At 45.0% G+C, this 26267-nt stretch overlaps 1 protein-coding gene across 4 annotated transcripts in view; it reads right to left on the reverse strand.

The window, feature by feature from the left end:
* The window catches only part of Pld1 (phospholipase D1), a 206165-nt gene that overhangs the window by 55334 nt on the left and 124564 nt on the right, over window positions 1–26267 (reverse strand). For 3 of the 4 annotated variants that reach the window (XM_087899626.1, XM_087899627.1, XM_048452638.3), the window contains 6 exons: window positions 23213–23413; window positions 21703–21916; window positions 20834–20947; window positions 12551–12679; window positions 11518–11636; window positions 9451–9564 (listed from right to left, as the gene is read on the reverse strand). In XM_087899626.1, coding sequence (XP_087755752.1) covers window positions 9451–9564; window positions 11518–11636; window positions 12551–12679; window positions 20834–20947; window positions 21703–21916; window positions 23213–23413 — 891 coding nt within the window. The remainder of the gene's footprint in view (window positions 1–9450; window positions 9565–11517; window positions 11637–12550; window positions 12680–20833; window positions 20948–21702; window positions 21917–23212; window positions 23414–26267) is intronic. The other variant, XM_048452641.3, reaches the window with a different exon arrangement.

Here is a 26267-nt window from a genome sequence, read left to right on the forward strand (position 1 = left end):
CTTTAATTTAATGGTAGATGTTACTGCTACTAGCGTGTCCCGAGAATGAGGGTTGCACTGGTAAGGTTCTCAGGGCACACATCCTCACTGAAGTCTGTAACACTGGAGTCAGCCAGCCAGACCCACAGCTCCGGGTTATAACTTCAGCATCTTCGCCTCAGCCATTCCAATGCCACGGAGGCTCCATCCCTCTCCTGAACAACTGAGTGCACACTCCTCGTGCCCCTCCCTCTCCCTCCCCTTTCTCTACCTCCCAGCCCTTCCTTTCCACCCTGAACTGTTGCTGCTAAGATGAAATGACAGGACAAGTTAGTATCACCATAGGGAGATCTCCTTTGTGTATTAACCTAAAAACTTAATTATAAATCCCAACATGGAAATCAATGTGTGTGCACTTAATAATGCATAGTCCTGTCAAGTCAGCAGCTGAACTGACAAGCAGCCCTGACAGGAAGCCCTTGCCTCCCCCTGAGATCCAGAAACCTACACTTGCTTTTCTTTCTCACTCGAAACCCGCCCTGAGTCAAAGACAAAACTCATGCGTGAAAGATAAAAATTAGCAGCAACCAGATGTCATAACAGAGGTCAACTCCGTGTCTTATCAATTTGGACTGTCTTGCAAATTATAATGAAAAGAAACTCTTGGGGCAGGTACACTGATAGGCGGCTCTGATTAGCCACGCCTGCCAGGAAGAAAAGCAGGGAGGTCAGGTGTCATTTTCCACAAGGTGCAGGTGATCAGAGGCATTTAAATGTTTAAAGTCAACCTGGACACCCAGAAAACACACCCCGTTGTGTGGGAGAGACCGTATGCAAAAGTGGAGGCTCTCAAAATGCTCACAGCAGCCACACAGAGGAAGGTGCCCGACTCCTGGGGGCTCGTGGTGGTGATCCCATGGCCTAAGTCCAAGCTTTACTCACGATGGGAAGTCACTTCACTCAAAGCCGTCATTATCTGGGGGCAACTTTAGAGTTAAATTTAAGCAAGAGAGGAAAAAGAAAAAAAAACTACTTAGGATTATTAGTCATTGACTCTTGTGACTAGCTCAAACCTGTCACCACAGAGCAACAGAAACTGATTTCCTTCTGGCCCTGCCTTCCTGTTTGCCTTTGGAACCTGAAGCCAGAGAATCGTCCTAACCGCTCTACATCTTCGATGGTCTAGAAAGTTCTGGAGTCGCCGAGAACAACAAGCATGCGCTCATTCATTTCTGTTTGGTTTTTACTTGAGAATCACTCTCCTCTTTTGTTTCCTTGGCCTCACCAGCTTGTCTCATATTTCTAGTTTTGAAATAAAATAATAGAGACAAGTCTCGGAGTCATTGCCCCACGTGCAAAAACATACCTCAAATGTCCTGGGAATAAGATCTAACCATACTGTTCAGACCGCGAAGTTGAGTAAGCAGCAGGAAAATGGCGTAGATCTGACTTGATGGTTTGGGGACAAAATCATAACTGGGACTAGAAATTTTCCTTCGTACAGTGTCCTATTTTTTAAACTAAAAATAACCTTCTCATTAAGCACAACCCTTACCCTCCCACACAATGGGCCTAAGATGAATACTTAAAAAATAGAAATGTCTCTTGCAGCAAAGCCTTCAGGACATTCTTAGTATCGGTCCAAAGTTTCTCCTTTTCCACCAGAACACTTCTACTCCCTGTAAGTTCAGTGTATGTATGTATGTACATACAGATAATTAATTAATTAATAATCTTGATTCCTTGTTACTTCCCTAAGTGTTCAAGTGAATTATGGACAATGATTGCTTAGGACAAAAGCATGTGTGTGTGTGTGTGTGTGTGTCTGTCTGTCTGTCTGTCTGCCTGTGTGTGTGCATGTGTGTATGTGCCTGTACTTCAGGGTGAGGCTGGCATCCATTCCTGCAGATGCCCCCAAATGGCAGAGTCTGAGGAGAAAAGGAAGTACTCCTAAGATGGAGCCTCACTCAAAGACATTGACCGAGGTGTCTGTCTCCTTCTCATGTTCCCTCGTTTAACAACCCCTGTGTCTGAGGCCTGCTGCTCAGTTGGCTACGCAATTTTCGCAAGAATAGCCTTTTTAACAGTGCCAAAGGAAGAAGTCAGTCTTAGGGCTGAAGTAGAAAAAGAAATCATAGTGTTCAAATAAAAACTCAAGGAGGAAAGCATAGGGGGCTGAATGTGTGGATATGTGTGGTTGGTGCTTTGGGGAACCAAAAAGATATAAAAGAAAGGCAGGCAGTGGGAGACAGTCCTAAAGGATGTGACAGATGAAGCATTGTCACTTTGCTGGGGCCTTTGTGGTTACCATCGCCCTGGGAACAGGGAACATCGTTACTGGGAACAGGGCCCAGCTCCAGCACTTACAACCTCAGTGCTGAAGCCAGAGTTCAGGAAATCAAGGCTCATTCCCGCCACTCACCCATGTAGGTTGTTTGTTTGGTTTTGGAGAGGCAGTGTTTCATTCTACAGCCAAGGGTGGTCTTTTACTGGTGGGCTATCCTCCTGTCTCAGCCTCTTAAGTATTAGGAGTAGAAGTAAGCACTCCCATGCTGGGAATTGAACTCAGAGCCTCCGAAAAAGCAGTCAGAGCTCTTAACCGCTGAACCATCTCTCCAGGTTCTTTTTCTCCATTTCAATAAATAAAAGATGGATTTTACTTAGAGCCCTTCTAGTGACCCATCCAAAGTCAACTTCTTCATTGCAAACATTTGAAACACAGTGGTCCTCAACTTCTGGGTCATGGTCCCTTCGGGAGTCAAAGAACCCTTTCAGGGGGATCAGATATCCCACAGATCAGATATTTACATTATTGTTCATAACAGCAGCAAAAGTACACTTACATAGTAACAGTGGAAATAATTTTAAGGTGGGAATCACCAGGACCCAGGGAACTGTGTGAAGGGGCCGCAGTGTTAGGAAAGGTGAGGACCACTGGACTAGAGAAACCATCAAAGAGCAGACCTGGAAAGAATGGAGGATGTTTTCCCAGTGGGGGATTTTGTTTGTTTTTATTTTCCGTTTTGAGACAGGGTTTCACACACCACAGGCTGTACTTGAACTCATTACATAGACAAGGATGACCTTGAGCTCACTATGTAGACAAGGATGACCTTGACCTTCTGATCCTCCTGCTTCTGCTTCCCTAGTGCTAAGATTACAGGTGTGCACCACCATACTTTATTTGTTTAATTGTTGGAGAATTTTACATATCCAGATAGCATGTTTTGATCAAGTTCAGTCCTCCCCTCTTCCCTCCCCCCACAGTCCCTCCCCTATCTATGCCACTCCTCCCTTGTGTTAGTTTGCGACCCATGGAGTCCACTTAGTACTGCCGGTCTATGCAGGGGTGTAGGGCCAAATACTGGATATGTGTGGTCTTTCTGATCAGTGTGCAGAGGATGAGGTACTGGGGAGTGCTCCGTCCTAAGTGGGACATCTGTATCATCACGTCTCTGGCAGCTGCATATGTGCCCAGTGGCTGTGACGGCCTGCACAAGACCAAGATCAGACAGCACCCTAGTACAGGGTGGGGAGTGGAGGTCAGAGTTCAGGTGATCCTGGCAGTTGGTGGTCAGCTTCCTTTAGGGGTTTTGTAGCGTTCTGGATCAAACCCCAGGACTGAGTGAGTGCCAGGCGAGCTGTCTACGAACTGAGCTACACACAGCCCCGCTGCACCCTTCTAGTGCTTTGTGGGTTTTCGATTTTGTACCCATCTGCACCCACTATTGGTCCATGGAGGGGATGGACGGCATTGTTAGCCCTGATTTACAAAAGAAGAAAATATGTACAGAGAAGTGAAGCAGTTTGCCCAAGGCTCAAGCTAGCAAATGGCAGAGCTTGATTCTAGAACCCACATCTTGTTAGTGGATATCATGATGCTCATTTACAGGTATGAAAAGGTCTCTAAGTTATTAAGCAAACTGCTCTAAACCTCAGCAAAGGGTAAGGACTGCCTGCTGGGCAGAGCCCTGGGCTCCATCCCCAGAACCACATAAACTGGAGTGATGGTACACACTTTAAGACCAGCGCTCTGCCAGTGCAGGCAGAAGAACCAGAAATTCAAAGTTATCTTCAACTATACAGTAAGTTCAAAGCCAGTCCAGATTACATAAGTCCTGAAGACAGATGCTTCCTGTCATGGCTGCCTGGTCCCAAATAAACACATAGAGGCTTATCTGAATTATAAACGCTTAGAAAAGGGCAGAGTCAGGAGTCGCCAGTCAGACGCAGAGAGAGCAGCAGATAAATATGCCATACTAATAAAGGTACCAGCATGTGGCAGAGTGTAAATAAGGAATATGGGTCAACCTAAAATGAAAGAGCTAGTCAGTCATAAGCCTGAGCTATTGGCTGAGTATTTAGAATTAATATAAGTCTCTGTGTGGTAATTTGGGAAGTGGCCACCAGGTATTTGGGAACAGGCGATAGGGATAAAAAAACTTCCTTTTACAGAGACCTTGTCTCTTAACAATACAATAAACATAAAGGTAAACTTTACTAAATTTTCCAAGGTATGGTTGTAATGGTCTGTCCTGTCCGGTTCAGAGGTAAGCCCCACTCACTCCCTTCCCTGTCCATTGAGGCAAACAAATCTTCCTTCTGCTTCCAGCCTGAGCTCCTTCCTTTCTGTCTCTCTCCCAGAGGCAGCTTCTGCCTTTCTCCCTTCTCCTCACTTCTCCCCCCCTTCTCTTTCTTAATATCTTCCTCTCTCTCTCTCTCTCTCTCTCTCTCTCTCTCTCTCTCTCTCTTTCCTCTTCTACCTTTTCCCCTTCCCTCCTTTCCCTTTCCCCTCCATAATCCATTAAATAAATACCCACTTTCTCTGCGTGGAGTGCCTAATAGGTCTCTGTCTCTCACCCACCAAGTAGCTCCCTGCCTGGGATCGGCTGCCTTCATGGCCCACCATGGTCTCATGCCTGCTGCCCACTGCCACCACTCAGGGCCCTGTAGCATTTTATTTAATCATAACAATGGTAAAACAGCCCGTTTGGCTAGTGTCATATGGCAGATGAGAGACAGACAATTTGGAAAACATGACAATGAATTCTTGAAAAGGAAATAGTGAATAAGGGAACCAAGCATCCACCTCCTTGTCCCTTCTGATTCTATGGGAATGAAAAGTGGTAGAAGTCTTGCCTCTTATGTCCAAGGACCTGAGTTCAATCCCCAGCGTTTCATGGAGACAAGGAAACAACAAAAAAAAAAATCAAGACTGGCTTAGATCCCTGCTTTCAGCCTGTAAACCCTGAACAGCCATGGTTCTGGGAAAAACAATCTAGAGAGGGATGGCTGTGTAGAGCAGTGAACAAGAGATGGAAGGTGATGTAACACACGTCAGGACTGAAGGAGAAAAGATGTAAGGTGAGACACTCTGGGTGTCTTCTATCCTAGACTTTCCTATCTTCCTGCCGCAGCCAGTTTTCAGAACCACAGCTATTTGGCTAAAAACCAGTAGAATCCCAGATTTCTCTATGTCTTATACATTCTAAATCAGGGCAGGACCCTATAAGAAAAATGGCATAAAATTTGCAAAATTAAATATTTATCTTTTTAGAGACAGGGTCTTATATATCCGAGGTTAGCCCTAAGCTTGCTATGTGGCCAAACATAACCGTGTGTTTCTTATTCTCCTGCCTCTGGGATTACAGCTTGTGCTGATACTCTGAATTTTATGGGATTCTGATGACTGAACACAAGGCTTCAGGCACACTAAGCATTGACCAGCAGGGTTGGAGCTCTAACTCGAGGGTCAAAGGTTGAGAAAGGACTGAGCAGTGAGTTGTCCTGACCCTAAGGTAAGGCCCAGACACTAATGTGGGCTCCTAAAAGGAAACAACTCATTTTTTCCTCTCACGGCCTTAACTTCAGGTAGCCAGTAAGTAACCCCAGGTTTAGGGACTGAGACAATGAAAAGTTAACTATAAAAATATTAGGTTTTGGGGGCTGTAGAGATGGCTCAGTAGTTGAGAGCACTGACTGCTCTTCTAGGGGATTCAGGTTCAATTCCCAGACCCACATGGCAGCTAACAGCTGTCTGTAACTCCAAGATCTGACACCTTCACAAAGACATACATGCAGGCAAAACACCAATGCACATGAAATAAAAAATAAATAATTGAAATATATATTAGGTTTTGAGGATCAGAAGGACAAAAGAAACTATTATCTCAGAATTAGAGAGCTCATGAATAATGTATTTCCTACTTTGGTGTCCTTGTGATTTCAGTAGCCACTGACAGCTGCACCAGAAGGCCAACTGCACCCGCCATGCTGCAGCCACTGTCTGACAGCTGCACCAGAAGGCCAACTGCACCTGCCATGCTGCAGCCACTGTCTGACAGCTGTACAGAAGACCAGCTACACCTACCATGATGCAGTTTGTCTAACAGCCATATTGCAATTTATTTTCATATTGTTTTTCTCCGAGACCCACCAAATGGGTTTAATCATCTATTCACAAATTCTAACAGCGGCTTCTATTTAGGCATCAACATGATTATAACTCCTTTAAAAGCCAAGGTACGTAGGCATTCGAGTTTTATGTGGGCTCTGAGCTACATCAGATTGGAGTCAATAAAGGGTAATTAATACAGTATAGCGATCCTTTGTTTATTAAATATGTTAAATGGAAGAGTCTCTCTGGGGCCTGCAGGGAGCTAAGATCGGATTGCAGTGAGCAAGAGGCCCAGGATGGCAGGGACGATCCGCTCAGGCCTCAGGCTCCATGGCCTCTGCATCTGACTGCCCTTTCCTGACTTGATGGCTTTCTAATGCATTGATTGACTGTGATTAGCTGACCTTTGTCCTGTGTCCCTAGAAGTGGCCCCTCAGACTTTTTCACCTCTTTATCATGACCACTCTCAGACACATCTTGTGTCACACAGAACAGCCTTGCTGTGGAGCTGTGGGTGCATCCGTCCGTGATGACCTCAACTCACGCTGGCCCATTCAGCATGACACACACATTCCTCTCTGGAGATGCCAGCAAGGACAGTTAGCTAACCTCTGCACTCTGTCTCTTTCTTGATGAGCCCCTAGTTTTCAGTGTCCACGTTTCCCTCTGTATCCTGTCCCTTTCTGGCATCCCTAGCTTACCCATAGTGACCTCGGTACTGTTAGCGACCCTCATTGACCTGGCCTTCCCTGGAAAGCTCCTCATATGTGGGTGCCTCGAGCTTCAAAGTATTCACACAGAAGCAGATGAGAAGAAATAAAATAAGAAATCATCTGTCTGATAAACTTTGAAAATGGCCACGTGACATAAAAGTCCTTCAGTGCTTCCTGCACATTAGCATAACAAAGTCTCAGCCAGTCCACAGTAGACCGCCTCAGAAGCCCATTCACCAGGCGAAAGCCAGTTTGGGAAATACTGTCATTGGTTAATCTTCCTGGTCGGTGGGCAAGTTGAAGGTCACCCAGGAAATGGACAAGTTGAAGGTCACTGACGGTCACCTTCAGGCCTCACACAGGCTGGACTGCTCTCTCCAAGGGCAGTGGTTTACAGCAGGCTGTCTTAGGCACAAGAAGCAGCTCCGGCCCTCCTTGTTGGCAAGCTCTTAGGGCATCCAGGGGAGTGGCCAAAAGAATTTTTCAGTTTCACCATATGTTTATATAAGCATATGTTTAAGCACCATATGTTTACGCTGTAAGCCATCATTTTGGATCCTGAGAGAAGGGGATAAAAACCAGTTTTTGCTGCCTCTGGAAGCATAGTTCGCTGGGAAGAGAAAGCAGTACTTAAACATGCTGGTTGAGTCAGTGAATGAGTCTTGATATAAGCAGTAAACTAAAATATCATATATATATATTTAAATTATCATATATATTTAGTTATTTGTGTGTGGGGGGGGGGGCACACAAGGGTGTGAAAGTCAGAGGACCATCTGCAGGAGTCTCCTTCTGCCACGTGAGGGCAGTATACCAAACTCAAATCACCAGGCTTGGCAGTGAGGCTTCCACCCCACGCCATCTCTACAGCCAATCAACAATACAGTTTTGACCGACACTTAACAGAAGCTAGATGACCCCCACACCAATTTTAATGCAAGTTCAAATCTTAAATCCTCTTTTTTCTTAGTACCAGCATCCTTGTCTCATCTTGCAGAATAAGTAAGCTCTTCTCATCCACATAGAATCAAATAGATTCATAAAATACCAACCAACTTATACGCAAATGCTCTCTGTGCTTCCAAATGGAATGTTTGCGTATCTTTTCATAGTGGGATGACTTCACATCTACTGCAGGTATTTTTCTCAAGCTGTGTGTCCAATTTTCTCTTTGTGTGTTTGCATGTGAGGTGAGTGTTTAGGTGACTTGCCCTTGTGCGGGGGAGGGGGGGAGGGACACGTGCAGATATGTGTTATTGACAGGCGGCCACAAGACAAGCCTGGGCATTGCTTGTGAGCTCTCCACCTTATTTTGAGAGGACAGTATCTCTCACTGGCCTGGGGCCCACTAGGTTGGCTGACCAGTGAGGCCCAGGATCCACCTCCCCACTGCTAAGATTATGAGCACACATCCCCATGCCTCGCTTCTTTACATGGGTTCTGGGGCTCACATTCTGAGCCTCCTGCTTGCGTGGCAAGCGCTTTACCACCTGAGCTATCTCCTCAGCCCTGACTTGTTCTTTATATTCTATTATTTTGTCTGTTGTAATATATTTTTACTTTCGGTAGGCACACGCCTACGCTTGCATATAGTGCGGAGTAACAGACTTAGAAACTTCATTTGTGAAAGCGTGTCCACCAGGGTCCCTGTCTGAATTAGGTCAGTTCACACCAGGGTCATGAACAGCAGGCAGGGGACTGGGCTTCTGCTCAAACAATGCTTTCGATGGTACGAAGGCAACGCCAAAAGTGGTCCATCCTCATCCTGTCCTTGTGTAACTTCAAGACAGATGAAAGCCAGTGATAAAGGAGTCAGCTGAGTGCCACTGCCAGAGCTGGAACCCAGCAGTAGTGGGTGGCTCTGGAGAAGCTCCAGTCCCAGGTCAGGAGTTTTCTTGTTTGTAATTTGATGTGGTTGGAATGGAAGCTGTAAATTTTTATAACTCTACTAAACAACTTCCTGTTGTTTTAAAAGGGCCTCTAAATGGTATTTGGTTAATTAAGCACTAAAATTTGACTAAATGAGAATGCCCTTCCCAGACTTCAAGTTTCAGCCTTGTCCCTGGTACTGGAGCAGCACTGGCCCCAGGTATACAGCATAAGAGTGGCAAGGGGCAGCTCTCAAGGAATCATGGGAATAGCTGTGCCTGCACTGTAGCCTTCCTGAGGACATGCATTTATTAGACACAACACATGGGCTTTAGAAAGATGGCAAACTGAATCATTTAGAGTAAATACAACACTCAATTTTCAAAGATCCACCTAGCCGCGCGTCAGAAAAATGCTTATTGGAAAATCTGAAGCGAAGGTGGCGGACAATTATTCCCATCACCTCGATATTACCCAGCAGCCTTTGCTTACCTGCACTTTGGCGGGGACTGTCCCAGGCACCTGGTACCTCAGCTCATGCGCAGTAGTTTGAGACTTGGGAAGCAGGAAAGGGTAAGAAAGGGAGCGGTATTTTGGCTTCATAATCTGAAACAGGAAAGTCAAATTCAAAAAAATTCAAATGAGAAAAGAAATCCATTATTCTTTGCTTTGAAGTGGAAAAAGAAATGCAGGTTCCTGGGAACCAAAAAAATTATAAGCGACTATTTCTACGTTCAAAGCTGGAAGCTGCCTTTGTTTTCTGTGTTCACAGTTCTCTTTTCCTCGTGCAGCAAGCACACATTCTTTTAATATAAAGTTACAGCAACATGTAATTGCAAAGCTGGAATTCTTATTCTGTGGGCTAATGTTTCGCTGGGCTGAAAATGTCTGACGACAGCAATTAGGCACGATTTCATTTTAAACAACTTCACAGTAAAACAGGAGGAAGAATCAGGTTTGGTTCATATTACTCAGGAATTCGGGAGCTCATCTGACACCCAATAGAACTCTGGAGGCTAAGGCAGGAGCAACACTGTGAGGTCTGGGCCAGGATGGGCTACATAGAAAGTCTGTCTCAAAAACAAAGCTTTTAGTACTATTAATTGGCATTTTAACTAATTCTAGCAGTGTTTGAACCATTAGAAGTGATGTGAAAATACTTTTTTCTGGGAAGGGATTTTATAGCTAAAAATATTATTGAGAGTTTATCCTATTAGGAGCAGGGCACGGGGGTATAGAAAAAATAAACTGTAAATATCAGCAATATTTTTATTTTTGGCAGTACAGTAGATTAAAAATAATATTGTGCAGGTCAGTGGTGGTACATGCCTTTAGTCCCAACACTTGGGAGGCAGAGGCAGGAGAATCACTGTTAGTTCAAGGCCAGCCCAATCTACAGCGCTAGTTCCACGACGGTCAGGGCTACACAGAGAAACTCTTGCCTTGAAAAACCAAAAAAAAAAAAAAAGAAAAATAAAGTGATACTGCTTTGCTTACTCATTCATCCCCTCCAAACTTGAATTTAAAATAAAAAATTTGCAGCTTTTATATGAACGATTAGTAAACTGATACCCTGTTATTCACGGAAGTACTCAGCTGGGCCCCTTTTCCAGTTATCAGGATAAACAGCCTCATTATTTTAAGTAGATGCAGCAGGCCCTTAACAGCACCATTGGCTTGGCCAAATTTCTGCAGGTTAGGGTCTTACTCTTATAGAAATGGTAGCTTGTGAGTGAGTTCTATCTAGAGAAAAGAAATGGCTCCAACTCATTGGCATTCCCTGTTCAAAGCCAGTTCCATGGTCCTATGCCAGCACGTGGCCAGGACAGGCCAGGATCAGAAGGTACTTTACAGCTGAGCCCCTATTTAACACGCCCCACAGACCCTATAATAGTCGTCCACATGCATGCTTGTAGAAGGAGTGGTGGGCCGCTTCCTGCCGCCCGCCTCCTAGCTAGCTTTACATTTGAAATAATTACATGGAAACTGTATTCTTTTAAACACTGCTTGGCCCATTATCTGTAGCCTCTTATTAGCTAACTCTTACATATTGATCTAACCCATTTCTAATAATCTGTGTAGCACCATGAGGTGGTGGCTTACCAGGAGGATTCTAACCTGTAGCTGTCTCGGAGAGGAGAGTCATGGCGACTGCCTCATTGCCTTCTTCCTCCTAACATTTTGTTCTGTCTACTCCACCTATCTAAGCTGCTGTCCTATCAAAAGCCAAGGCAGTTTCTTTATTAACCAATAAAAGTAACACATAGACAGTTAACCCTCCTCCATCACATGCTGATCTGTCTCTGCAAATACTTAACACTTCTGTTTTAAGTTCACAGGCCGTGACTGCCGCATCTATCCCTCTACATTCAGAGCTGTCTGTCATAGCACTCCAAAACACAGTCTGCTTTCTTGTAGTGCTCTGAAGCCCAGCACTATGACAATGATAACCCTAACAATAGATGGTGTCACAGATGTGGCCACAGCAGCCCTTTCCTGCCAACCCTCTGATCTTCACCTTGGCCAGGCACAAACGTGGCCAAGTCACAACATTGGTACCTTGGTGAAGTTCCAGCGCTGGATAAAGTGACGAGCCACATCACGAGCTGCCTTCCCGTGGACCACAGAACCAATATCGTGCCAAGGCATCCGGGGGGTGGAGTACCTGTCAATGAAATCTGCCCGGAGCACCAGGCAAGGACCCATCACTAAGTTCGGTGCCAGAGAACAGAAATACTGACCTCAACTAGGATACAACACAGTCATGGTCAAAGGAAACAGATCTTCAGAAACTTGAACCATCCACCCACTCCACTGAATCTAATATATGCTCAGTACTAATCTGCAGACAAGGCAAGGTGTGATGGGGTTTCCCGTTTGATCTGTGGGAATAACAGTAGGCTATCTGTATACACAAGCACCATGCTGGGCACCTCTCAAGCATAGAAGCACGGTCATTATCTAAGACCCATCCCTCAGTGAAGGAAGACAGAGAGAATAAATACAAAAGAACCAAACGAGGGCGACAGTTCGTTTTTTGCCCTGAAACACAGCTGTGGAAAATTGGGAAGTTTTCTTCTCACAGCTACAGGGAAAACACTCACACGGGTATGACCAAATCAGACCTCCAGAATTCAACACAGCCTTGAGGCTCTTCCTTCTCACTGGGGATCTGGAGGTAGTTAATAATGGCCAGGGGAGGGAATGACATTTCCTACAGTGGTTAGCCACTTGTAAAAGTCACCTATGCTTCTATAAGTAATTCCTTACCCACGCTCTTGTAAGCAAACCCAATTAAACTCACTGAACCATCAAAAGTAGAAGCGTTTCTAATTGGGAAGAAAAGGGGACCAATGGGAATGGGAGGGGGGAGGGCAATGGAGGGGGTGGATAGAACCAAAATAATGTATGTATGTGTGTATGTATGAAAATGCCATAATGAAATTAATCATCACATATAATTAATAAATGTAAATGCAAAATTTCAATAAACAAACAGAAGGGACTTAGATCATGCACATACATACTTGCTGAGATGCCCCAAAGTGTAAAACAGAATGGAACCTCAGCCGCCCTCCTCCCCAGTACTCACCAGCAAAAGGCTTGTCCAGCTGAACCCAGTCCTTGAAGACAAAGTTGCAGTAATCCTTCCCGTGCCAAAACCTGGTCTCCCCATGTAGCTCTCCCACGCCTGTCTGCACGCTTCGGATGGAGCCAGTATCTGTGAACATTGCAACATTGGCTCAGAGACAGAGTTGGGCAGGTCCTGCAGAGGGACCTCCTGACCCTAACACTCCTTTCACCCTCACTTTTCTTCCTGGGTCCTGTCACTAGGACAGCCTAAGTCCATTGAATCAGGACTGTGGGTTGAGGTAGGATTCCAACCCTCACAAGATTCCCTTTAGGTAGCAATGAAGGCCCAAACAAGAGTTATCTGCTAACTTGGAAGTTAACGTTCTTAATAATTGAGTAGCTTATTCTCAAAGCCTACTAGGTCAGGGAGAATAGATCACAGAATATATTATAAAGAAAGAATTCCCCAGGTGGGGTTCCAAGAGAACACTATAGCCAGGTGAGTAGGGGGTCCACTACACAGAGGCAGCAGGAGCTAGGCCACCTCTTCCTTTACCAATATGGTGGATACTTCATGCCTTTCTCATCTCAAAAAACATGAGTCTCATATTTAGACAGTCCATGTTCCAGCCCCAGGATTATATAGCTACATGGCACCAAGCTCCTACATTTGGGGTCATAAAGCCTTCCGTGTAAAGAATATGATTTAGCCTAGATGACGACTGAGATCTTTCCATCTTTAACAAACATCATCCATAAAACACAAAGACAAATGCTTACAACTGAGGCACTAAAGCAGCAGCTGTACAGCCTCCCACAAAGAGACGAACGGATCACTCTACCTAAGAACAGATACCGAGTTAAACAGCACCAACATTTCAGGGGTGTGTCAGTCATAAAGGAAACAAAGCAGGGGAGAAGCAGACTGAAATCACAAATGCAGTACTTGCACAAAGGGGGCATTAGGCAGGCAGGCATGGGGCGCAAGAATGCTTGCTAAAGAAATTATAATAGAACCACTTGAAGTAGCCAATGAGAGGTCTACTGGCCACCATACACTATCGCTGCCATAGCACCTGAGCTGTCATTGTAAACTGTAAAGTTGTTTAAAAACCTCTCCAGAGCATCGACAGGTGGTTCAAGTGCTAAGGGATCAGTGTGTGTGGGAGCTGCTTCCCAGGCAGCTGTCTGTTATTTCCTTCCCCATTTCCCTTCGCTGAGCCCCAGGCGTCAGCATGCCTCCTTCTTCACTGTATTGTGACAGGATGATCCACCTTGCCTTTGTGCAGTCTGCATGATACTCATTCTGAACAGATTACTCTTCTCTCTCTGCGGCCTGATCTTTTAAGCTTCCATTATGAGCCATATCATTCTGGCCTCAAGAGAGACAGACCGGACCCGTGCCGGCAGGGGCCTCACCAGCACTGATGCTGTCCTGTCTAGATCTTCCCAAGCCCTTTGACCAGGCCATGCGATTGCATAAAACGCTGAGTGGATATCCCTCCTCCAGGAGCCTATACACTCAGAGCAGGCACCATAGCCCTTTACCACCTGCTGCAGCTCCCAGTATCTAGGAAGGCATTAATAAATGTTTGCAGAACAAATATTTAATGCAGTAACCACACACCTAATAATCTATCTCAAAATTAATAATTAACTTTAGAAAGATCATTAAATATGCTGTATGAAAAAAATGGTTTAAATTGTCAATGTCAACAAAAGCAACTAATGTTTGAAGCAGACTTCACTGTCTTCTCCCAGCCGTTGGCTGTCCTGCTGTAGACCCCTGAACGGAAAGAGCGCATGCGGGCTGTGTGCTGCCCGTAGGCTCTTCCTAGAAGCATGGATACTGTCGGGAAGCCAGGCTTGTGAGAGGGACAGGGACAGTGAGAATATAGACGACCATGAGTCAATCCCAAATTTACAATACACAGAAACAGAGAGGTGGCTGAGTAGATAAAGGGACCCGTGACCTAGCCTGGGGCCCTGCATCAATCCCAGGATGCACGTGGTGAAAGAACTGACTCGACCAAATTGTTCTCTAATCTCCACAGGCCTTGTCGTGTCACATAGGCAGGGGTGCAGCCTCCCCCACACAGTAATAAAAAATTAAAAAACACAAACATGTAAGAATTAAATTTGAGACACAATATTAGTCGTGTGTGGTGATTGCAGATATACACATACATACAGTTGATTTTTCATCAGCCTGAGAAATGAAGCTGAGACCGTAACACGGACACCCATACACTTGTTGAAATATTAAGATAATTATAATAGTTGGTTATCATTTGACAGCAAAATGAAAGTAAATTTCTAGTCTCAGAAAACAACCCTGAGAATAACTGGATTCAGGTGCCCACAATTCAAACATACTTTTGTTTCTAGCCAAGGCTCTACTATGCCGAGGAACAGCAGTCCTCCCAACACACAGAGGCAGCCCAGCACACGTGGATATCCCAGCCATATCCGGCTCCGGAATGACATCCTCACAGCTGCATCTTTTATCCGTGGATGCCTCGTGCCAGGTTTCCGCCCCCTTGTCTGTCGGTAGCCAAAGTTTGCGGCAAGAACATCTTCCTGTTCCTGCTGTGAGTCTCCAGGCCTTGACAAGTCGCCTCTTTGTGTCACACCTAACACTAAAACTGCCAGCATCCTATAGCACCAATCCCTCTGAGGGTGACTCTGACCTGGGCATCTCCACCACTCTGCTCAGCAATCCTCCTCACATCCTCCCCTTCACCACTTCTAGAACCATAGGGACGTCTTAATAATTCTGGAAATTTCCATCTCTTCTAGTCTTGAGCACATTGTCACAACCTTGTAAGATCCCTTTACATCAAGTATATCATTCATGAACTTCTCCCTTTAGCCAACCTCCGCCATAGGGCTCCCCAGCATTTTTTGACTTAGACTTTCAGCCTGACTCATTGGAGCCTCCAAAATTGATCCAGATAGACTCCATTGGCCCAGTCTATATGAATTAATCCTTAACCACAAGTTCCCCAACCCTGAAATCCCAATGTGTGTTCATGGTTCACTTGTTATCAGAAGTTAACCTGAACTGTCAAGGAAGTTTTTCCAACTGCATTGCCCAACTCATGCTGTGCACGAATGGAGTCTGTTTACATCCCTGATTGCACTGTCCCCACTCATGTGCACACACATGGAGTCTGCTTACATTCCTTGACTTCATTGTTCCCACTCATGTGTACACACATGGAGTCTGCTTACATCCCTGACTGCATGTATATCTCTGTGGGTTTGTCCCACTGCCTAAGTTTGAGAACTGAAAACAAGTACTTCTGGTGTTCATTTCCAAATCTGGAGTAGGAGGGCCTTCTCTCTTTGTGTTACTTTCATTGGTCAAATAAAAAAACTGCCTTCGCCTTTTGATCGGACAGCAGCTTAGATAAGCGGAGTAGACCAAACAGAATGCTGGGAAAAAGAAAGCAGAGTCAGGCAGACGCCATGGCTCTCCTCTCCAAGACGGACGTTGGTTAGACTCATGCCGGTAAGCCACAGTCAAGTGGCGATACAGACTATTGGAAATGGGTTGAATCAATATGTTAGAGTTATCCAGTAAGAGGTTAGATATAATGGGCCAGGCAGTGTTTAAATGAATACAGTTTCCATTTGATTATTTCAGGTGTAAAGCTAGCCAGCAGCCAGGCGGCAGGAACGCAGCCCACCGCTCCTTTTACAACACAAATCTGTGCCCTAAGAACATTATCCTGAAACAATGCTTTCTCCTTTCTTAGTCTCTACCTTCTAAGGTTTTTTTTTTTTTCTGTAGCATTAGGGCCTCATATGTGCTAGGCTGGCAGGCACTCTACCACTGAGCTACAATGTCAATATCCTATCTTTTGCATCTATATTCATATCCAAGGGCAGTCACAATCCAGGTCCTGAATGAGTAACATGGTTTTGAAAATGTTCATTTTCAAACTTTCTAGATTTCCAAGTGTCTGTGAGGATTTGTGACTTTGTCTTGGTTGCGCCCATTAAGGTTTCACCTGTAGCAAGAGTACTGACCAGTGTGCTAGTTGGCAAAACATTTCAAAGTATTTCACGATCAGCTAGCAGACAATAAGCTGGTTTTCTTTAGTTTTTTTGCTTTGTTGCGTCTTGCTTTGTTTTCAGACAAGACCTATCTAGCCCTAGCTGGTGCTAAACTCCCTTCGTAAGCTACACCAGGCTGGCCTCGAGTTTGTCACAGTCCTCTGTCTCTGTCCCCCAAAGGCTGAGACTGCAGCTATGTGCTACCTCGTCTGCCTGACCTAAGCTTCTTGAGGGAAGATGAAGAGGCTTATGCATTACAATCCAGAGAAGTCTGGAGAAGTTCATACCTTATTACCGTTAGTATCAACCGATCACTGATAATGGGGAAACCCGCTTACTTAATCTGCCCGGCATTACAAAGGAGAGCTCAGCAGATGTTCCCCAAATGTGAGAGCAGTCAAACTCTGTATTTAAAATAGTGTTAGGCAAAGCAATAGCCCCCTGGAAGTCTCCTTAGAACATAATTTTGAAAAGACAAAAAAAAAAAATCCTTGAGGGTGGCTAAGTGCTTTTTGAATTAAAATACATACTACAGAATCTACCATGGTTACTGAGCTCATTAAAAGGAATCACATTTAGTGTAGTCTTCCTGTTTGAACCCTGCCAAGCTCTCTCCTGTGTTGGGAACACAGAACCAAGATCCTTGTGCCCACAGGTCTCCAGAGAAACCAAGAATGTTAAGCACACAGGATTGTCTTTCCAAAGGGAAAGATGAAAACCCTGCTCTTCCACCCAGAAAGCTGAGAATTGGGGATGACAAACAGCCAGGTAACCTACATTATCTGTAAGCCAGGCCACATTTAGCTCTTTCAACCAGGACCCTTATAGCCAGGGGCTCCCCAAACTCCCAAAGCCAGGACCAGGCATGGCTAATAGCCCAAACGACTTCTACACTGTGTGACTGACAGCTACTACAGATAGGCTAGTCTATCTTTAAAACCCATCTTCTGGGAAGAGATGACATGTAACCTAAGTTGAGTTTCAATGTATTTATGCTACTTAATGCACCAGAAATTGTATTACACCAGGATTTTTTTTTTTCAAATTATACTGGGTTTAAACACATTGGGAAGAAACCTGATGAGGGAGTCCCCTCTGTGTACTGTGATTACCATTAATGAATAAAGAAACTGCTTTGGACCTATAGAAAGGCAGAACTTAGGTAGGCAGGGGAAGCTAGGCTGAATGCTGGGAGAAAGAAGGGTAGAGTCAGAGAGAAGCTGTGGAGCCACTGCCAGAGTCAGACATGCCAAAACTTTAGCGGGTAAGCCACAGCCACGTGGCGATACACAGATTAATAGAAATGGGTTAAACTAACATAAGAGTTAGTCAACAAGAAGCTAAAACTAGTGGGCCAAGCAGTGATTTAATTAATACGGTTTCTGTGTGATTATTTTGGGTTTACACTAGCTGGGTGGCAGGGAACCAACAAGCAGCTCTCATCTCCAGCAGAAACTGTCTCTTTTTAGACTCCCCGGAGTCAGATCCAGGTTGACACAGTCAGTCTGCACCTTGTTTTCATACTTATCTCTTTGTGCCGTTCACTTTCCTGCCTGGACACCTGCAGGGACCCCTTACACCTGCACCCTGCATTTTGACCTCTGCAAGGCAAGGTGTCCTAAGAGTCCCTTCCATGTGACTATCTGTGTACTGTTTAACACTATCCATTGACTTCCCCAGAGATGAAATTCTTGGTATTATAAGTACCATGCACTAGCCTATTGTGCCACTAGAGCATCCATCCTAGAGATGAAATTCTTACAGTAGCCTACAGAGCTGCCTAGAGTCCATCCAGTCCCACCTTCTTGCTTTTCTAACATTCCCATCTCCACAGCCATATTTCTAGAACGTTCCAATCATCCCCCTGCCTTGGGTTCTTTGAAATTGTTATTGTTCCTGCTTAGGACACTTCCCCAGATAGTTTCTTATTCTCCTCCTCTCCTTCTTGAGCTCCAGGGGAAACTCAACTTGTAAGAGCACTGTTCTTTATTTAGGTTGTATAGAATAGTTATTCATCCCTCTGCTTTCACACCGTTGGTCTCCACTAGAATAATTATCACTGCCTGAAATACTATGTGCAACAGTCTGTGTGTGTAACCCCCATCCCTACTACATTAACTTAATTCACAGTAGTTAGGACAGGGTTTAGTATGTCACAGGAGCTTAGTGCATATATGTTCATACAAAGGGACTGGAAAAACGTTTCAGTGATTAGGAGCACAGGCAACTCAGGTCTGGCTTCCAGCATCCACCAGAAACACACACATAATTAGAGCTAAAAATAAATCTTTAAAGAACTATGTGAGCTTCTGCTTTAATGGCTGCTGGGTCTCATTAAGGATGACCCAACTGCCTACTTCCTTATCATCCCCAGAGGCTAAAATTTGAGTTGTTTACTTCCTTCCTTTCTCTTAAAATAAACAAGTCACCAGGAGGAGGCTGAATGCATACAAGGACACTTCCCAGCAGCATCCCGTCCTAGGCCACCACTGTGGGTCTCACGCCCTCCACCAGGGGTTGGCCTAATGTGCCAGAGCCTTTCAGCTCCACTTGCTCCCATCCTGCACTCACTAATGGCCAATGTGCAGAGTCTTTCACATTTCGGCAGCCTCAGTCTCCCATCTCACTTTGAACCTCACCTCTAAAGCAGTAAACACACACATACCAGAAAGCCACTTTCCAGGCCCACCTTAATTAAAAATTCTTCTTAATATCTATAGCTGCAGGTACTCTGTCTTGGTCCCCTCGGTTACCCAAAAGCTTCCAGACCTCGGAACATTGAGGCGCACACAGGAGCAGACATAAATGAAAGCAACCCCTAAACTCATATGCCAATCAAGAACTAGCCTTATGTTAAATAACTATAATATAATGTTTTCCATTTTTAACTGTGTAACAATATTGCTTAAATTTACGCTGTGCTTTGGTACGTTACATACAGTCAACATATTTTAAAAATTGCTATGTCTGGGTCCATGTGATGGCTTAGGAGATAAAGGTGCTTTATCTTTATCTTTATCTTTATCAGGCCTCAAATCTGGAGGCCTGAGTTCAATCCCTTGTGAAACAGACGACCAACTCCTACAAGTTGTTCTCAGACCTCCACACGGTCACCACGGCCCAGCATACACATATACACATATGAAATCAACACATATGATTAAAAACAGTTGAAAAGCTAGATTCCTAAAGAATGCTGGAACCACTCTCACTCTTCAAGCGTCAGCCTTACTAGTCAGGTCCCCTGGAGCTTCATCCTGGCAGTCAGCTGGGCTCCACTGTCCTAGCAGAGCAGAATCTTAGCCTGGGGATCAAGCCAAGGTCGAGACGGACAGAGTGCCTGCACTTCTCCTGGGTTTTACGTGTAGATACTGAGCAGGAGGCTGTGCTGAGCTGGGACTACACTGGGCAGTAACACTGTGCCAGCACAGTGTAGGTCGGGTTTCCTCATCTGTGGAAACCAGAGACACCCAGGGCAGTGAGGAGCCATCTGAACCCTCGGCTGCTGACTTATTGTAGTGACTCTTCATCCTTAGGTCAGATCAATTGCCAAAACCTCCTTCATTCCCACCCCCATACTTTAGTCCCTAAGTAATTCATTCTTCGCGTATCTGATCCTTCTCATAAAAGGTATCAGATAGCATTTTCTAACCAATCCACGTAAAACATGATAGTCCTATCAAAACTCATCATGATTTTTTTCAGCAAATGAAGTTGTATCTTCCCCTCTTTGTCCGAGTTTCTGTGTCTTGAATGTGTCCTCTTAACACCAGTCACTGTGCCTTGGCTGAACAAGGCTTGTCCTTAACAGTTACGGCATTGGTCTTCTCATGCCAGGGTCTTTACGGGGCTCCTTTCCTTCACCTTCAAAATCTTCCTGTCCTTGTCTACCCCCAAGTTACTGTCCCCTCCACCCCCAAGTTACCGTCCTCTCCACCCCCAAGTTACTGTCCTCTCCACCCCCAAGTTACTGTCAGGCCTACTGGACAAGCTCTCTTTTCAGAACGTTTCTCTAGTCAGCAAGAGGAAGTCCTGCCTTGCGCAGAGCTGGCTGTGTGTGCGCACGCATGCTACCACTAGAATGTAAGTGCTCCACCTGCATAAAGCAGGTTCTACCCGACATAAGAGGCAGGAAGACTGTGCAGAAAGCCGGTGCGGACACACACTCACTGTGCTCATGTAGCAGAGGAAGCGACAAAAGCCAACGACCATGGGGTTCTGACACTAGCGGGTCACTTACCAGTGCCGTGCCTAGTGAGTCCCTGCTCAGACTCACAGGAAAGGCGAAAGAGTTTCAAGTGGGGCTTTAAACCATGGATTAAATTCTGGTGACTTCTATAGTGGCTAGAATAACCTGGAGAAAGTTGAGAGTTCTTTTTTGTTTTACAAAGAAACATATTTACATATATGTGCATGTATTTGTATATGTTTATATTTGATATAGGTATCAAAGTTTCCAAACTCAAAAGCAAGCGTAATAATTTTTAAAACAAGCAAGTCTATAGAATCAGTCATTAGGTATAGTGTGATAAGGAATAGTAAATTCTTAAGATACAGAATATCTGATTTCTACTAATACGAACAATATATTTCTGGATGAAAAGAAAACTTTCTTCTACAAAAGGTTTTTGAAGTATACCTGACGCCTTAATTTCACTTTGCAGCTTGTCATATTTTACAAAGCTTTAGTCATTATGTGACCATCAAAGATCAATAATAGCTGCTATGATTAGTTTGTGTTGAAAATAAATATGCTTTGTAAATGACGCAAAGGAGGCCGACATGGAGCTCAATTGGTAGTGTGCTTGCTTCCATACACAGAGCCCTTGGTTTAATCCCAGAACCTTGTAAAACAGGCATGGTGGTGCATGCCTGTGATACCAGCATGGAGCAGACAGGAGCCCAAGATCTGCCTCTCCTGCATAGCGAGTCTGCGACCAGCCTGTGTCACATGAGACCCTGTCTCGGAACACAAACAGTGCCAATGGTGTCACACAGGATGGCTTGGCAAACTAGAGGCATTATTCATGGAATGCCACCACAGCTTGATAAAAAACAGGTCAAGGGTCACAGCACAGCCAAGACAAGTTCTAACGCGACGAGACTCACTGGAGGCGCTGTCGATGCTGCTGACGCTGTCGGAGTTGTGCAGATGACGACGGTGCAGCTGTCGATAGAGACTAAATTTGGAGAACTTCCGGGGCTTGCCTATTCCTTTCAGCTTGCCGTCTATGTCGTCGGCACTCTTCAGGATGGGCTCATTTTTATGAGCTTCGTGATTACTCTTGAGGTTTAAGGATTCCATAGATTCTATTGTTGCTGCCTGAGAAAGTTATTAAATAAAAATTAAAAGGTCATGCATACAGTATTCTGCAATGGGCTCTCACTCAAGCAGAGCTGAGAGGCGGTTTATAAACAGATGGTCCCAGAACAGACTCTCCATAGAGTCAGGTCAGCCACAGGGCGGTGGTGGATTCCTGTGAGCGCTTTAGCTGTCCTGGAACTTTCTATGTAGATCAGGCTGACCTCAAGTTTAGAGATTCACCAACCTCTGCCTCCCACATTCTGGGACTATCGGTGCATGCCACCACACCCATCTAAAATTCCTGAGATTTCATTTCACTGACCCCCCCTTACCTCACACTAATTAGACTGTTAAAATTCAGCAAGAAGCTACACAACTCTGATGAGCTGACTCCCTTGGTCAGGCATGTTCCCCATTGCCATGGTTTGAATGTGAAGTCCCCCGCAGACTGAACACTTAGTCCCCAGTTGGTGGCAGTGTTTTGGAAGGCTTCAGGAGGTGGAACCCTGCCCGGGAAGATGAATTACTGGGGATGGGCCTTCAGGTTTGATGGCTTGTCATCTCCACACCTCCTAACTGTCCATGGAATGGGATGAGCAGGACCCCTGCTCCTGCCTCCACAACGTTAGCAGCACGGTGGACTGCACTCCTTAAGCCGAGGCTGAAACAGTCCCACCTCCTGCTTCCCATCAGATGTTTGGTTACAGTAATGAAGTGGATCCAGGCAGGGCATTGCTCATTCTCAATCCTCAAAAAAGCCAGCAGCATAGCCATCAGGAAATGAGAGGGGCCCCTGAAATCTTTGAATCCTTAACCATACTGCACCTGGGCCGTGTGGAACTGAAACAAAGCAAGGATTTTAGCAGCTCCTGATTAGCGGGTGCTTTGAGGAGTTATTAGTTAACTTCCTGCTCCAGTTTGCTCTAAGTGACCCCAGACTGATCGACTGACTTCTGTGTCCAGAAGCAGGAAAACGCTAAAAACAAATGCCCGCCATAGCCGGGCACACACCCTCATAAGTGAATGAAACCCAGCTCCAGCAGCTGCCTGGGATGGGCTTCTTGCTCGTATTTCACTAGAGAACCGACTGAGATGACATACGCTATACAGAACTCACCCTCTCTTCCTGTAGGAGAGAAGCTGAGAGGCCAGGTTCCGGGTTGGGCAGGTTGTATAGACTATTACAGGAAAGTAGGCACATCCACCATATCTCCCGGTTGCCACCTCTGAATCACTGGGTCAATCATGGTATTTTATCGGGTTTAGACAAGCCTGTCGATGTTATGCCGTCCCTCAAAGGTGACGGGTACTTACTGCGAGAGAGCCCATGGACAGTCCTGAGGTGACCCGCTTCACACTGCCCACGTCGGTGAGTCTGTGTTCCTCGTCATCCCACCGCCCATAGGCGAGGTCAATCCCACCCACAAACGCCAGTGATTGGTCGATGATGACGAGCTTCTCGTGATGAGCCCACAGATAGACACTGGAGGACACGTGGTCTGGGTGCCTCATCACCTGCAGACGGGAGAAATCCACAGGGAATGCGAATTATAAAGCCCTTCCAATCACAGTAAAATAGGTCTGCTCTCCTGAGACCACTTCTAAAAGAATTCAGGTACAAAATGTGTTCTACACATGCCAAAGAAAGTCCCTCAAACTTCACATTTTAATCCCAGAATTAGCAGAGAAAGACTTCCATCTGGCTCTCTTTCTTTCTTCTTTCCTTTCTTCCTTCTTTCCTTCCTTCCTTCTTTCTTTCTTTCTTTCTTTCTTTCTTTCTTTCTTTCTTTCTCTCTCTTTTAAAGGACTATCCTCACTGGTCTTGAGAGTCTCTTGTCTCAGTTTCCTGAATCCTGGGATTCCAAGTGTAGGCCCCTATATGTGACCTCTTATGGCTTAAGTCCTCAGCCAGATGAGGTGGTTTGAGGAAGCGGTCATTTGACTTGAATGGAAACCATTAGAGCTATAGGTTCTCTTTCCACCCCCTCCAGTAGCTACTCTTGGTATAAATAAATTAATAAGTAAATGAGTAAGTCCTTAACCACCATGCACTGTGGAAAGACGTGTAACAAATTATGCTAGCATTCTGATGTTACAAACACACAGACACTGGGACAGCGCCTCATGTGAAGGAAATGGAGCTGTGGTAAACGGCTTGCAGGATGAGCCCCTAATGACCCCGTGTGACCTCTCTTATGTTTACGTTTGTAAGTAAGTAACAAAAATGTTGGCTAATGCTTTGATTTATTGTGGTAGAATACATGAAATTTGCCACATTTCCAATTCCTCTGTGCAGTTTTCCCAAGGCCATGAGCTAGCCAATCTTGAGGACTGCTGTTAGGGCTTGAAATGCTGGGTGGAATTCAGACAGGTGGTGGACGCACACGCCTTTAATCCCAGCACTTGGGAGGCAGAGGCAGGCAGATCTCTGAGTTAGCGGCCTACCTGGTCTACAGAGCTAATGCCAGGGCAGGCTCCAAAGCTACAGAGAAACCATGTCTTGAAAAAAGAAAGAGAGAGAGAGAGAGAGAGAGAGAGAGAGAGAGAGAGAGAGAGAGAGAGAGAGAGAGAAAGGAAGGAAGGAAGGAAGGAAGGAAGGAAGGAAGGAAGGAAGGAAGGAAAGAAGGAAAGAAGGAAAGAAGGAAAGAAGGAAAGAAGGAAAGAAGGAAAGAAGGAAAGAAAAGAAAAGAAAAAATGCCGGGCAGAGCTCATCAGAATGCAGCATTAGAATCACAAGAACCCCGTGCTTTTCCCTGAGAGTTTTCAGTTGTTGGTCACGATCCCCAGACTAGTTGCGCCTATCCAGATTTCATACCTTTTCCTGGGCTAGCCTGGACCGGTTTTGTGGGGGTCACCTGCTCCCACTGTGGACTTTCACAGTGGCTCCATCTTCACTTCTTGTCTTCAGAAACCAGAGGCTTTCCTTTTTCTCTTTCTTCTTCTGACTAAAGCTTTCTTGAACTGGTTGATCTTTCTAAACACTAACTTTTGGTCACTGATTTTTCCCCATTCTGCCTGTGACTGACGTGTCTGATCTTGATGTCCCTCCCCTGCTACCTTTAGGTTTGCTTTGTTCTTTTGTCTCAATTCTTTCTTTGGTGGAGAGACATCTAGGTTGTTTCCAGTTTCTGGCTACTAGGAACAAAGTTGCTATGAACATAGTTGAACAAGTGTCCTTGTGGTAGAATGGAGCATCCTTGGGTTGTATGCTCACGAGTGGGATAACTGGGTCTTGAAGTAGATCGATTCCCAATTTTCTGAGAAACCATTTGTTGTATTCTTTTCAGTTACTGATGTCACAAAATCAACACCCAGTGAATGAATGTTGAGAAGCTGTAAGTTGACTTATCCTGTGGGCTGATTTTTAATCAAGAAAGATACATAATTGTTACATATTTTAAACCTGTTAGAACAGAAGTCTTGTGTCTTGATAGTTGAATGATATTTATTGAGATTTTAGGTCTAATGAGATTTCTAGGAGCTTTTTCAAACATTTCACATTAGATACTGTTGATCTCAAACTATACAGGCTTTCAAACCCTAAAGGGAATCTCTTTATTGCTGTTAGCAATCAGAGAACTGGGTGGTGACGTTATGTCCAAGTGTTTTTGGTGTTTTCCTAACACAATGTGAAGAGTAGACAGAACTCATGAGTAAAATAGTGCAGGAACCATGCTATTGGCTCAACTTTCATCTCAAGTTGAAAAATGTAAGATCTACTCACCCCATCAACAGAGAATATAAGGAAATATTTTAGCTGAATAGAGGAGTCTCAGAAAAAAAAAATGTTTTTAAAGCATTCAGCATCCTTAGTCATCAAAGAAATGCAAATCAAAACCATTTAAAGATTTCATCTTGGTGGGCCGAATAGCTACCCTCAGGAAAACAAACAACAGTAAACGCTGGAGAGAAATGTGGGGAGGGGAGAGCGAAGCTTAGTTACTGCTGCTGGGGTAAACTGGTTCAGCCACTACGGAAATTAGCATGCAGGTCTCTCTAGAAATATACCTGGAGAGGTGGTGTGTGCCTTTAATTCCAGAACCAGAGAGGCAGGCAGGCAGGCAGGAGGATCTCAGAGGCCAGACTGAGCCACATAGAGAGTTACTGGCCAACCAGATTACAAATTGAGATTGTATTTAAAAGAAAGAAAGAAAGAAAGAAAGAAAGAAAGAAAGAAAGAAAGAAAGAGAAGGAGGAAGAAGAGGAGGAGGAGGAGGAGGAGGAGGAAAGGAAGAAGAAAGAAAGGGAAGAAACTAAAATTAAAACTGCCATAGGGCTCAGCTGCTCTTGGGTATATAAAGGACTGCGTTACACTGCACAGATTCCTGCATCCATGTGTCTTCTGTTCTATTCACAATGGTAAGCAAAC

This window comes from Myodes glareolus, chromosome 20, assembly GCF_982192425.1.
Source record: "Myodes glareolus chromosome 20, mMyoGla1.1, whole genome shotgun sequence".
Classification (NCBI taxonomy): Eukaryota; Metazoa; Chordata; class Mammalia; order Rodentia; family Cricetidae; genus Myodes; species Myodes glareolus.